Source organism: Anticarsia gemmatalis, chromosome Z (genome assembly GCF_050436995.1).
Source record: "Anticarsia gemmatalis isolate Benzon Research Colony breed Stoneville strain chromosome Z, ilAntGemm2 primary, whole genome shotgun sequence".
NCBI lineage: Eukaryota > Metazoa > Arthropoda > Insecta > Lepidoptera > Erebidae > Anticarsia > Anticarsia gemmatalis.
The window spans coordinates 13,839,128-13,854,776 of NC_134776.1; the positions used below are offsets into that span (position 1 = coordinate 13,839,128).

At 34.1% G+C, this 15,649-nt stretch overlaps 1 protein-coding gene across 5 annotated transcripts in view; it reads left to right on the forward strand.

The window, feature by feature from the left end:
* bma (SCY1-like protein bma) overlaps positions 1-15,649 on the forward strand; it is a 152,340-nt gene that overhangs the window by 124,510 nt on the left and 12,181 nt on the right. For all 5 annotated transcript variants that reach the window (XM_076134972.1, XM_076134973.1, XM_076134969.1 and 2 more), the window contains exons 6-10: positions 907-1,002; positions 4,471-4,616; positions 10,826-10,956; positions 11,721-11,844; positions 15,205-15,350. In XM_076134972.1, coding sequence (XP_075991087.1) covers positions 907-1,002; positions 4,471-4,616; positions 10,826-10,956; positions 11,721-11,844; positions 15,205-15,350 — 643 coding nt within the window. The remainder of the gene's footprint in view (positions 1-906; positions 1,003-4,470; positions 4,617-10,825; positions 10,957-11,720; positions 11,845-15,204; positions 15,351-15,649) is intronic.

The window sequence follows — 15,649 nt, forward strand, 5'->3', positions numbered from 1 at the left end:
TCTTTTGACTATAAACTGACTTACCACAAAATAGAAAATAGGCTGTTTTTTGTTTTGTCGTATGGTTAGTGGTCAACCTAGTGAAATAGGTTTATAACCCGGGTTAACACATAGTATACTTAGGAATTCTTTCCACGCGGACAAAATCGCGACAGAAGCGTGTGACTTATAAGTACGTTTATTAGGCTAGTTGTAGTTAGAACTAGTCAGCACATTGGTACAAGAGTTTACTTAAAACTAACGTGCCCATTAATTGTAATACATACTCAAGAAAAAGCTTACCTAAAAGACGTTACTAAGTAGCAACCTTATATCCGGCTAGATGAAAGTAGATGAAGCCGGACGTATAAACATCCAATCTTAATATACTTTTCTACCTAATAACCTCGGCCTCCCTCGATCTTACCGACGTTGGCTAGTGAGATAAACTACTACATAAATATAAAAGTGCCTTCCCTTTTTTGTTTAGTATACGGAATATATTTGCAAAATACATTTTATACTTAGTTGGTATAGTCAGATAATAAAGAGCTAAGTTAGTTTTGAGACATATTTGCAGAGATTAGTTATGATGATCTCCCCGACTGATTTCGGCCCAGGCAACCACTTCAACTGCTACTCAAACTCAACTCAAAACCTTATAATGACATATTCTTGTCATATTATTAACATTATGCTGTAAAATTAAGTATGTCAATTCGCGACTTTCAACCATCCTCTGATCCTGCGATCTTACGAAACTTTAGTTTACTTAAAGATTACAAATCATTGGTAACGTAAATGAAATAGAATCCCATAACAAAAATCGTGTACGGGTACGCTATATCGGCTCAGTAGTTGATTCAATAATGAATAAGTAGTTTAAGTTATATCATATAAGATTTTAACGTAAGAAATCTTTCACAGAGGCCATCATTCCGACGGACCCCACTGAGATGCTGTCCGTTCCGCCGTGGTCCATCAAAGTGGCGAAATTGGCCCAGCCTAACTTGGACTTTATGGGTAAGTCTTAAGTTATTTATGTATTTATCACGTTGCGTACCTACATGTTAAGACATTTTAAAACTTGTCATTGAAATAATTAGCATGTTATGATAACAGTCGTTGCAGAATGTTCAACGGCAACGTCATAACCATTGTTATAATACAAAATTATTTCTAATGAGCACAGAATTGTTATATGTTGTAATTTTGAAAAATATATAACGTAATGTGAACGTTATCTAAAACACATGCTAACAACATGTTACTTCATTTGTACGCACCCTAAGAATTTTTTCATCATCATCATCGGAAGAATTCGGCCGCACGATCGCGGTTGTGTTAATGATTGTAGTTTCAGTTTAGTTTTTTCGGTAGCCAACGAAAGTTTGAAACACCCGGGTAGTGGTAAAAAAACTCCTTATCTCAAGGGAACATTAGGTGTACAAGTCTAGTCCGCATGATTCAATTTGTTCAATAATATTGTATTGTATTCGCTAGATAAATATCAAGATTACTAAAAAATATTAAACCTTTTACTCAGCAGAATAAACAGATCGTATAAAGAACATGAGACGGTTCGATACAATAAATTGTTTTCATGAAATCGAATCAGCTTTATTTCCATTACTTAATTGCGTGTTGCCCTTGTAGTTGATATGAATAATATTGGCTACTTTGATGCTTTAATTTCTTTATTGAATTAAATCACAATTCTATGATCTTCTTTTCGCCCACACGTCGTACCTACTTTCTTTTAGGAAATATTTTACTATGTACAGTACATGTAGGTGTAAATACTTTTCTTGAATAGCATTCCCCAAAAATAAATTAGAGTTACGTAAGAATATTAATATTTTAAGCCTTCAAGTTGCGAGTAGGTAATAATACGAACAAAATCGTCATCATTTTTTCATTATTTTCTTAGGGACTTCATTTTTATATTTGTCTAGATATTATTTTTTCCAATTTGGCGAAAATATGTAACACAAAACAGAGCCGGTGAAATTCCACCGTAATAGGTATCAGAGTACTAAAGAAGTATAAAAAATATCATTTGTTTTGAGGTAAAAGATAATTCAAAGGGAAAGTTGTTGTTTTAATTAACCACCTAATATTGCGGCTCACGAAACCATTTTCACTTAGAATTTTTTCGGCGCAGTTTGTTTTTCATGTATTTTTTACTTCTAATGTTTAATATCGTCCAGTATTAGGTATATGTTGAAGAAAAATGGTCTTACCAGTAAGAAATATGAGAATAGTGACTAACCTTGCAAAAAAATAATGTGTGGCCATTGAAAATTTAAATTCTTTTCATAATAATTCGAAGTGTGGTCGTGTTTTTATTGAGTCCATGGTTTATTTTTCTTCATAATGATAGATGAATCGTGCATTATAGTTTAGATATTTATAAGACGAAAAAGTAAGTAATTAAGCACCTTCTAGCGTAATAACGTAGTTGTTCAGTCATTTGTGAAACATGAAAATGTTCGGAAATAAAGACTCATTTATCATTTTTCATATGAAAACTGAGTTTATTTTCACAACCTGTTTTAAAATGTTATTTCATAAAAGGTAATGATGTCAATGCAAATGATAACATTTGCTTCACGTGACATTATAACTCTAGTAAAAGATGTATTGCAATAAATAAAATCATGTTTACTGAATTTACATTTTAATATTGAAAATTGGTTTTGGAAAATGAAAATATTTTAACGGAATTGCGTCAATTTGATTTCTGGTAAGTGTTGGGTTTCGAATCCTCGACGCCCGCAGTAAAATACTTTGTGGATGCAGAAAAATGTTCCTTGTTCAATATATTTAACTCGTTTACTTAATGTTTTCACACTATCAATAACCCGTAAATTGTCCATAGCCATTTCAAGCTGTAAACCAACCAAAACCAATTAATTGATCTCAGTATTTTACCACATGTTTTTTTTTGAGAGCCTTTGGTTAATTTTAATTAGAATTTGACAGTAGTGTTATACGTTTGATGACGCATTATCTACCGAATAATAATATTATCCGACACTTATCTATACGCCGGTAAAGCAGGCTTTATACAACGGCGTTATAATCACTTCGTCCTCTAAACAGTACGCACGAACTTAATTCTTGAAAAATACTCATTAACTCATCAGTCTTTAGACGGCTGTATCAAACAGGTTCTCATCCTTTAATCCTAATAATTATAACAAAACATTTTACTTTACAACACGTGCTGTAAGATCTAATTAATATTTGAAGGGTAGAGCCTGTCTGCGATGTTCTCTTGTAAAGACACGTTCTTTGTGTAAGTATCTAAGCAACTTACACCGACTTTGATTCGCCTCGCAATTAACCGTTCTAATAAGTGATGCTAAACTTAAAGGTAATCTACGAGGCACGCGTAACTTCTATTTGTTAATTTAATTAATTTTATGTATCAAAAAACCTGCACTGGTTTTCTAATTAAGATGTCTGAATCAAAACGGCTTGCTTATAATATTTTAGTTACTTTTTGAAATAACTATCTTGGAAAATACGAAATAAACCAAGTATTTCTTTTTAAAACCAAATTTTATAAACAGTCTGTTATGATAATAGTGTGTTAACGAGTTTAGTTTATAACGCATCGGGTATATTGCAGTAAGGAAGTTTAATCTTCCGATACAAAAATATTTATCCTGAGCCATTAATATCGCGAGTGAGTTGCGATCGCTTCTTTTCCTTGCAAACCAATAACTTTGAGCACGCAGTAATGTTAAGCGGCATTGCGATATTGCAACAGCGAGATTTGCTTAGTCCTTCCGCTTTACATGCAATATCAGCAACGGTTTAAAAACGTCCTTGAAATATGCGGGCAATTTACCGTTAGAATTTTTCATAAGCAACTATTGAACATTCATTGCAATTCCTCGTTACATACATATATGGATAAAGGAACCTGCAAGTTATGAAACAATATTCCCGTGGAATCGTGGTACATTTTCCTTTCATAGTTTTACAATAGTATTCATATTTTAAAATGAAATTTTATGGCAAACACCTGCATGACGTTAATATGACGCGGTTGTGACAATAAAAGGCTTTTGATTTACAAACACTATTTTGTTTTTACTATATTGTGTGGTGTTGTTTTTTTTACGAAATTAACAAATTAAGGACTTTTGCATTACTACTAAAATATTTTGCTTCTCCCGTCTTTATTCAGACTTTCTTTCTTCAATACATTCACGTCCTTAGTTACATATTTATTTAGTCATTAATAACTTTCTACGATACAAATAATTGACAAATTTAGCTTCTAAAACATTTTTTTTGCCTACTGGGGGGAGTTTCATACCTAATATACCAATAAACACTGATTAGAAGCAGTACCTATAATTAAAAAAAGAAATCGATCTTATAAAGACAATCATGCAATCAAGCATATTAACACTAGTAGGAAAGCAGATGGAAGTTCTTCAATTGGTATGAATACTAATTAGATCTTATTCACAGCTCCGGAGGTGCAGACCAACGGACAAAGCAGCATCCTGTCGGACATGTTCTCGCTGGGGCTGGTCATCTGCGCCGTGTTTAACAACGGCAAGCCCATCATCCAAGCCAACAACAACCCACTGCTGTACCTCAAGCAGATCGAGTTTGTAAGTACCCTTTATTTATTTTTTATTGCAATTTTTACGCTCGTTTTTTAGGAGTTTTATCGACTTTCTGTGTTTAGTGTACTTTCAATTGTTTTCTGGGTATGAGATAACTTATCTTGCAGAGCTTTACGTAGGACATACCAATTGTAATGATTAGGCTCTGTCTCGACAATAGCAATTTTTTAAAACCTTATTAAAATGACTTGAACATTTTCTTTTACGAAGTTTCATTACTACACGATACTGGAATTGATTTGGAATCACGTTACTTGTGTGGTTTTACCGGTTTTCTGTAACGCGATTCTCTAGCACCGTCGACTATCTGTAACTATAAAGAAATGTTATATGAAAATTCAATCAGTGCCTCCAGCGAGCTTCGTAGGAACTATTTTTGCGGTACATTTTAAATGTCTATCGCCTATTTATAAAATGGCCTATTTTTATATATTTTCTTTAATAATCATTCTAATGTTGTTATTCTGGTTAGTGGAACAAAAGTAACATCGAATATTACTTCTTTTTTTTTTAATTTCCTAGTATTATTGTTAATAGAGCAAAACTTTATGCTTCCTAGTATTTTCTATAAATAAACTAATGGTTGTGGTTTTTTGCCCTATAACATTGTAAGTCATTGAAACAGGACTGACTGACTTTTTTATACAAATACCAGGCCGTACTAAAATAGTTGAACTGTAAATAGCTGACAGGCGGTCCTCAGTAGGTACTTTCAAGTATTGGACCTAAAATTAATTTTAAAGTTAGTTCCCACAGCTCCCGCTAGAGGCGCTGTTTAGTTTTTTTATACAGAAATTGAGAATAGTAGTGAAAATCACCCCTGTGCTAACAATTCCGAAGCGATTATAGCTTGTCGATAAATAGCGGTAGAAAAATATCGTAGTAAGGGTATCATTTTTCCATATTATTTTCGCAGAAGATATTAAAAAGACTAATTAAACGTTAGTAGGTTATCTTTTCTATCTACAATTTACAACAATATAGCGAACACAATGACTATAATAATAGCTATCGAGTGTCCAACGCATATCGTGATAAATAACAATTAACTTCAAGCGTCATTTATTTAAAAACTACGGTTCAAGTATAAAAATGTAACTAATAACGTCATTGTACTGCAATTACTGTCCACATGAAGCTAATGTACAACTTTGTACTAGATACCATAACCGCTACAAGCCGCGAACATAATTTTGACGAAGATAATTTTTTTTTTATCAAAAAGACAACTCCCGCACTAAGAATTGCTCTTGTGTCGCAGGGACTTTTACAAACATACAAACAACGGACACAACGCACAACCAGATCCGAAACAATTATTTGTGGATCGCACAAATAATTGCTCCGTGTGGGAATCGAACCGACGATGATATCGGCGTGATGACCTAAACCACTGCGCCACGGAGGCAGTCGAAAAATTTAATTAAATAAACCTTATAATATTTGCACATACGCAAATCGATATGTCTTTTGACGATTTTTATATAACCGTTTTTAAAATCATTCTCTCGTATCGTGCCTTGATAAGAATCTTCCGTCCTTATATGATAAGATTTTAGTCCATTTGTACATTTCGTTTTCACAACAAAGCACGTAGGCGTCAATTTAATAATGCACGTACTAACTTAGATATCGCTTACGACCTTATTGCCTAACTACGTCTCACATCACATGGATACTATTTCGAGACACAGTTAACAACAAAAGAGAAACGTTCTAAGTCAAAATCAATATACTAGTGAATGAATAGCAAATATAAAATCAAATATAGACATTTACTCACAATGAGATATTTTCAATATTTCTGTTATAGAAAAATGTGCAGAAATATTAATAAGGCTTTACAGTTATATTAAAGAGAGACTTTGTAACATTATAAACATTTTTATACTGCATTCACTTCCATTTGTATTGTGAATACAGTTGAATGGAAACAAATGTGTTTAACAAAGAATGATGCAACGCAATTCATCGATTCAATACTAAATGTAGAGGCGACAGCAACGCAGTTAGATTTATTCACGGGAGTTCAGAAGAGACGGTTCAGGAGCTCTCAGAAAGTAAAAAAAAATAGTACGTACTACACTGGTACTGGACAAATGTCTACGTATTACGGTACGAAGAACAATTTGGTGATTTCCTTCAAGACTTGTTAAAAGAAGTTGCAAAGTTCCCTCGCAACGTGTTTCTTCCAACACACACGTAACTTTAAAAATTAATACGTAGCCCAGAATCTTTAGAACATTTGACCACTAGCGAAGAAGGTGAAGGCTGTATGTACCATTCGACTTTGATTGTTAACATTACATTATGTACAAACTCTTAAAATTAATTTCTATCAGTATATAAATACAGTACCTTGGTTCATACAGATATGTATTACTAGCTGACCCGCGCAACTTCGCTTGCGTCACATAAGAGAGAATGCAGGGTCATACTTTCCCCGTTTTTGTAACATTTTTCGTTACTACTCCGCTCCGAATAGCCGTAGCGTAATGTTATATAGCCTATAGCCTTCCTCGATAAATGGGCTAACTAACACTGAAAGAATTTTTCAAATCGGACCGGTAGATCCTGAGATTAGCGCGTTCAAACAAACAAACAAACAAACAATCAAACAAACAAACTCTTCAGCTTTATTATATTAGTATAGATAAAAAGCCTTAAATGCTGCGATATTAATCAACTTGCTTTTGAATTGAATCGAATGATCACCAAAGATTTCAATATTTGATAGGTTGGCTTGAAAAATATTATTTTTAGATAGCCTGATCCATTTATGATAAAATATCAATATTTGATTAAAAAATGTGAATTTAGAAAAGTAAGTCCGAAATGTGGACAGAATATTTTTTTTAAAACGCTGACTAACTATTCTTCTATTTAAGTATTCGTTTTCGAAGTATAGTTGACCATTCTCTGGAAATATTATTAAATTATAATTTATGTTTACTTTTTTCCGTAATGTAGATGCTGTAGTCACTGTAGTGTCTATTATAGGAACAATGATACCGATTTCAAACGACTGTTTTATAAAGAGAAAATTGTAACAACTTCTAATTCTAAACTTGTAATTCTATTTTTAGTTCTCACTTACCACTTCATTAGCCCTGAATATCTATTACTTAAGATAAAGAAGAGTAATTACAAAACAACCAGCTACGTTACACAGAATGCTGATAAGAAACGTAGACCTACAAAGTAATAGATATAATGTCAATAGCATTCAAGACAAAATAACTAAAGGAAAGATAGCAAGAACAATTTATAATTGAGAACATCATGACGGTAATGTTTTACTTAAACTCTCGCGGGATCACGATCGTCTACTTCATAAATAGTTTAAGATACTCGAACCCTTTAAACTACCCGATAGCAAAAGGTTCCATTTCAAAGGACCCAGATGTTTTAATAAAATCGTCAGTTACAAAGTGAATAAAGTACATAGTTTGGACAATTTCTCCTTTTTAGAATATCTATTCACTTCTAACGAATACAATTTAGGTGTGTTTGTGACAGAAAATATATTAGCTGCTTTAATTACTAACAATTTGTGTCATCATATAAATGTATTCGTGCTTCGGCTAATGTAATTGCTTAGTCACTGCTCAGACGCTTTATTAAACATAAAATAATACAAATGATTACCAAAGTCTTGACTGCAGTTTTAATTAAAGATTCAAGATGAAAATAAAAAGCGTTTCTTTGGCAGCCACCTTTGATTAGAGCGTTGGTTTAAACTTGGTCTGCGTTGAACGGCAAAGGTCAAACGTAATTCGTGAATAAATTAATTCATTGTATGGTTCTCGTTGGCTGAAATAACTTTGATATAGTTCATTCAATTGCTCATTGAACAACTGTTGGCAAAGGACACCTAATTATCCTTTCCACTTATTACAACCGCTCTTTCGTTGATTTAAGTAATCTAAGAGAAATTGTAGTTGGTTGAAAGTAGAATATTTTACAACGGGTTAAGTTCCTGGTCCACATATGAAATCAAATCATGTATGCCTCCCTAATGGTATGGTAACTAAAATGATAGGCTGGTCAGTGAAATATCAAATGTGGAATAAGCTATTCAAAGGTGACAATAGAAAACACACTGAATTTCGACAGGTGCACTATGTATGGATTGAATTGACAATGCATGGCAGTACTTTCAGACTTGTATTGAAAGGAATATGAATTCTATATCCCATTGTGACACACTTATTCATGTATCATAAAAGCCAAGCTGGTTTTCCTATTTCCGTCTTCTAGGACGTTAACAGGGTTTACTTGCGAGTACAAATGACTTACGAGAAACAGATTTCCATAAGCAGCTTCGGCGTTAACGAACGGTATCTGTGGTTTCATAACGATATCACAATTCCCGGTCCCGGTACCAGTAACTGAAATCTTCACGCACTAATTAAAGCGGGTCGCAGAATTAACTGCATCGGATCACGAATCAAACAATGTAGGTCATCATTTTACTGTTGGATAATTCCACAGATCCAAACACACCGGTGTAATATTAATATTTGATAACATCGGGTAGAGATAAACGAGAGGAATTCTAAATTACAATCTCTCTCTGTTATTCGAATACTACTACTAGTTGTAGGTTTCTAATCTACGTTAAAAGGCTGTGAAACATTTCGCTAACAAGCGTTGCTGAAAGAAGTTGCAAAAAAATTGGGGCGTCCGTTCCTGATCCGTGGCAATAAGCACGTACCGTCTGCATTCCGAATGCATTCTGTAATTGAAACGAAACTGATCTCTGTACAAAGTCACGAAATCATTTTATTTTTAAAAACGTCTCTTGTAGCCTGGAGCTTGTATTAGTATAGTTATGCTTTTTGAAGTTTCGTATTCGATTACCAAACTAGACTCGTTCGGGTTTTCCATCAAAGATTCTCATTAGCAACCCACATTAATTATTAGTGGGCTCGGTAAATGACAAATATTCTCGCACTGAAAATACACACATTCGACTGAAAACAAACACTGAAATGTGTTGGGAGTCTTGATATACGAATTGAGCGCCGACGAAAAAGTACCGAAAAGAAGTCATGACAGCCTATGAGCTGTAACCCTTTTTTGATAAATGGACTGTAATATTCATACATATATTTTTTCCAGACTCTCAGATAATCCCAGAGATAAATGTGTTGAAACAAATACTTCAACTTTTTAATAATATATTGCTAGAAGAAATAAGTACATGTACAGGAAAGTTTTAAAGCGTTATTTTGATGATGTAGTTGTGTAGTTGTTTTGCTCCCAGGTATAGAGAGTAAACTTTGATGGAAGGCGGAGTGTGTTTCTTACACATTATCTCGAACGTCACACTTAATGCACTTAAGAGTTTGAAGTAAACAATCGATCGACCCTTTAATTGGCCTGACCTTGTTATCCCGAGAGACATCAATTGAGATCTTACAGGCTCAAAGGAAATCGACGGCGTCGAATATTATTTACATAGAAATACAATAAAGGAATTATCGTGAATTAGGTTGTGGAATAAATAACTACAGCTTTGAACTAGCTATACAAATTCGGAGAATACTTTTGCATATTGATTTTTACAGGGCTTTTAGAAAGTTTACTTGTTTTAAGGTTAAATGAATATTAATGTGTGATTATCTCGAAATGTTGTCTATACTGGTATATTATATGCGTAAGTAACTGTCTTTTAGCTTTTGGCTTAACTGTGATAACTAGATTGTGTTTCGAAGATATACAGTGACTGTTTTCTAAGGCAATCATTCCGGATGCCAATGGACAACGGGTAGTTTGTTTTAGTTTTGACGACTTTATACGCGATAAAAGATTTCCCTAAAACTAAGGAGTTCGAATCCTAGGATAAAAAGTTTATATTACTTATCGAGAAAGATGAAGCGTTACTAGATTTATCTAAGTAAAAGAATAAAACTCAATTTTGTACTCTCAGAGATTACTTTCTGCAAAGTTAGTTTATCATAATCATCTTTTACGCCATGGAGGATCAGACTTCGTCATGATCGTAAATTTAATTGTTTATTTGCTAAGAGTGAATTGTACAATAACCGAATAAAAGTGCTGCTATAATTGTTTCACGACACTATCCCTTATGCTTATCTAAAGGGACTAACAGTTAATAGAGTTTTGTAGTCCAGTTACAATATTTGGGATAGTTAAGCATTAGATTTACAATGTTATTTGTTGAACAGTTGGAGCAGCAAGTGAACAACGTGCTGCCGCGCGTGCCGACGGCGCTTCAAGAAGCTGTGCAGCGTCTCCTGACCAGGGACCCCCACCCTCGTCCCACCACCCAACTCCTGCCGCTGATCAAGTACTTCAAGTAAGTTCACCCACTGACTGTTATGCTGAGTCATTTCATATGATATAGGTTAATACGCGTTAAGAAGGCATAAGATCCATTAGTTGACTGCAATAGTCATACATTTTATACCTCTGTATAGATAATATATAAAATCTTTATTTCTAAAATCTTTTATAGATTTTTCTATCGTATTCATTGAGAAATTAAGCTGACAATGCGTGAAGCTGACAATAAATGCTGATATTCTCGCTCCTAAATAAGGTTGTTACTTAAAAATACAAAACAAGTTTTGTGGAGTTTTTGTAAAATAGCCCTCGTTACGGTAACGACTTTAGCATTCAACGTGAATTTCGTTCCCCCGAGAAATATTTTGAAGTTTACTTTTTGATATCAAATAATAATCGCTTGGGGCCAGATCTAGAGAATACGGAGGATGTTGCACAAATTTGTAGCACAATTTATCTAATTTGATGTTCTAAAAGCAAAACTCGCGTTAGTAATAAGCAAAATTTTCTGACGTTATCAGCTGTGTTATTTGAATACTAAATAATAATATGACATTTATTTAAAGCCTTCTAAGAATCATTCTAAAAGACAACATTAATTTTAATTAAAATAGCTAGACCCACGCAGTTAGGTTATTGCGTTCTCTGCATTCTTTATCACAAAACGAAGACATTGAACTTTGTGAACTAACGTTACTGAAAAAAATTCGTTCAAAGAAAATTTTGCTGCTTGAAAGATGCGAATGGCCGGTATTCTAACACGGTCGATTTAAATAGGTGTACGAGCGAGCCGGCCATCGTGGCGATGCAGTTCCTGGACGTGGTGACCATGAAGGACCCCAACCAGAAGGCCAATTTCTACCGCGGCCAACTGCTTGATGCTCTGCCGTACATTCCCAAGGTGAGTTCACAAGTTCCAATTACAGGTAAGAAACTGCTCGCGTAACATTTAAACTATTGGTACATAACATTCGCATAATTATATTCTGTCACTTTTTAACCTTTGTTCTTTTCGTTTTACCACCTGTGAATAAGTATTGGTTAGCTTATCAGCTGGAAATTGGACAGTTGTGTTCATACATTTGCTGCCACTTTGTGGATAAGTTATCTGACTCTTATACATAGGTCGTAAAACGGACCCTTAATATTAAAATCATAAAAAGGAGTTCCAGCAACGTAATTGTAGTTACAAAACAATGTACCAACTGTTAATTTGATTGTCGTACATTTTGTAAAGCGTTTAGTTAATTTTGATACGCTATTTGAATAGTAAAGTAGCTCTACTACGCCACGAAAGCCGGACGCTCCCGCATTTATGTGTTACATTATTTGTCCAGAAACTTTTTGACAGCTATGCGATAAAATGTAAGTCTAACTTTTGTCAGCGCTGTACACGTGTAACATTTTAATGAACAATACAGTTAAAATAAAGATACGATGATCTTTCATATTGTGATTTTTGTAACCCAAAAATTGTACAGTTATTTACATTGTCAATCTGTTTTGCATTACAAACATTACTTAATTAAACATGTATAGCGCTGATCCTCATTCCTGAACTATGTCATATATTTACTCACAAACATGCTGTGCGGTAACTCTAATAACATTCTGTAACATCTATTGCTCTAGTAATTACTCAAATTAAACGTAAATATTAACTAGAATTGAGTGTCGCTTTCCAATTCGGTATTTATTTAGTATCTTAAACAGCTGTCACGCGGGGCCGTGTCATCGGTATCATTAAAAGCAACCTCAACAGAATTAACATATTTCAACCTACCCGCGTGTTGATTAAAATTTGGATTTGGAACACGAATGTGGAAATAGGTGGGGTGGTGGGGGAATATTTAGTGTACTGTAAATTTACATGCCAGGTCACACATTAAACTCTATGAAACCCGTTTCTATTCGTGTTCTTAGATTTATACGCAGGACAAAATAAACTTCAACGCTAAATACTCGAACTCATGCTCCGATATCCGATGCATTTGAGGGTAAGGGTGTACGAAATTGCACGTTTGTACAAGCTCCTTGAGTGTCTTTAGATTAATAAAATAATATAAAGTAAATTCATTTCTGTGTTTCAATATTTCGATGTATTAATGCCGAACAAGCGCTCGGTAACTGTTGCTTCTCCGTTCAGATCCGTATCCGCACTACGCCTCCATTACCGTTTCTGCGGCACTACTTTCATAAGTACTTTAGAAACAGCCAACATTGCATGATATTTCTCAATTGCTTTGGTAAACCACTAAAGTTAATGTCTTGGAAGGAATTCAACAAGTGTAAATTCTAGGATCTCGTTGGATGTGCAAACTGGTGTATAACGATATAAATGATGTCGTTACATGCTCCACGTGATGCGACTCTGCATTCATAGTAAATGTACGGTACCAACGTCTTACATAATTATGTTAACGTACTGTATATCAAAACCTGATGAAGTTCAACGAATCATTTTATGAAGTTATGTTTGAAGGTACAACTTCTTTTTAAGACTGATTTTTTATAATTATTTCTGAAATCTAGCTAGTGTATACAATGCAATAAAATTTTGGTATTTGTAGTTGTTAATACCGCAGAAACAGACTGTGAGGATTACACGATACATAATGTTACGGTACTAAATATTTTAGAAGAAAAAACTATCATCGAAACAATCGTCCTCTAACTTGAAGTAGTTAACTTGTAATAAAAAATTAAAGGATAAGTACCTATCTAATTTCGTAAAAAGCGCAACACACATAATCAAAATATAAGACGTATGCCCTTTTAAGAATTATAAATTCAATAAATCAGTGACGAACTTAAACTTCATAGTAAAATTCTCTACTGAACTTGTTGGTAAAGTAATAGAGGTAGTTTTATTACAAATACGTTTAGTAGTACTCAAATGACCCTGGCAATGCTTCGCCACCTACATCGTCAGCGTGCACTTAGCTTATCACTCTTCAATCTACCATGCAAATGTAATTACTGGGAGTTATTTCTCATTTCTAAATGTTCCTGCCATCTACAATATTGCACTGAGTCTATTTGCAACTAAGATGAACTCTAAGTGTGATTCAAGGGCACCTTCAATGTATCGGATTACTTAGTAAACAGATTTACATATAGGCAAATAGACTTTCCTTTTGCAACTTACTAGAGATGCCACGTAACGGGTTTACTATAAGGGTGCCTTTCTACCTGTGTGCTATGCTACGTTGCTATCGATGCGTTTGAAATTCAGAAATCATATTCATTAATGCATATAGTATGCATTGTTGCAAAGGATTCAGCCAAGACACGTGTTTTTTATAAAATTGTTTAAAATTGCGAATTAATTAAAAACTACATCGGAAGCAAAGTATAACTTATTGTTTTCGGCGTACTAAGCCTTGAATACTCTTGGGTTATAGTAGCCTTACACAATTAATTTATTAACCATCCTGAGCCCAAGTTTGGGTAAAGGAAAGGGAATCCCCAAAGAGCACACCGAAGGCTACTATCTACTGTTCATCCAAGTTGGCCTCCGACACGATACTACACTAGAAGTTAACTCGTTAATTGGCTCAATGTATTGTTATAACTATTCTATTAAATAACTTGCTCGACCCTGAACAAAAGACAATATCTACTTTAACATTTTAAGTGAAAACGTTATTCTTTCATATAATATTTCCTTTGTTATCGGATCACATATGAGACAACAAAAGGAATAAAATATCGATACGTAGAATTGCAGCTTTATTTTCTGCGGTACGGTGCGGTTTGTTATTGTTGGGAGACCTTGGCATTGAATAGCGACTTGTGAGTGCATCAGCTCTCTGTGCACACAGACAATGAAGCTTATCATAAGATGATTACCTTCTTTGAAGGCTTTTAAAGAATATGAGCACAAGATGCGGTAGATTGCGTACGTATATAATGAAAATATAAGGATTTTTCAAGGGCGCGCTGCTCTGGAAAATTTATCCGGGTAGTAAATTTATATCAGAATATATGTCTGGTGACACAATATCTCTACATGAACTTGACCTAACAATGTATTTTAGACAACAATAAGACTGATTTAGAAATAATAATGAAACGCTAAAACTAGTATTTTAAGTGTATCAATGCTATTTATCTTTCAGCTTTATACGACAAATTACTTTGAAAAATACATGCAGAAACGATATATTTTGCTAGCGAAGCGTTACACAAGGTTTAGACGTCAAGTATCTAAACTTTGTCATTTTAGATTAGAATGTTTATAATAAAGTGTGTGTTTTAGAAACTTCGTTGGCAACATGTATGGCCGTGCCTGCAACTGGAAGTTAGAACGGCGGAGGTGCTGGCCGCTGTGCTTCAGCCCGTCATCTGGCTCACCAATGAAGCCTCTCCTGACGAGTTCTCACTCTACGTCTTGCCAACCCTTAAGTAAGTGTTTTGATTCTAATTCTTCCAAACGGTTTGAAGTAAACTTTACTTAATATTTCGCAATAAAACGAGTTATTGATGATATGACAAATTCGGTTTCGGAAGAGATTTCAGGAGCTTTTAAGCTACAAAAAATACCAGCTATCAGACACGCCAGAGAAAAATGGCCAATGCCATAACTAAATTACTTTAAAAATAATAAAATTACAATAATATATTTGAAAACGTGCATGTTTATCAATGGAAAAAAAACACTACGTTTAACGGGTTCGATCCTGTTTAATTCTTCGTTATCATAT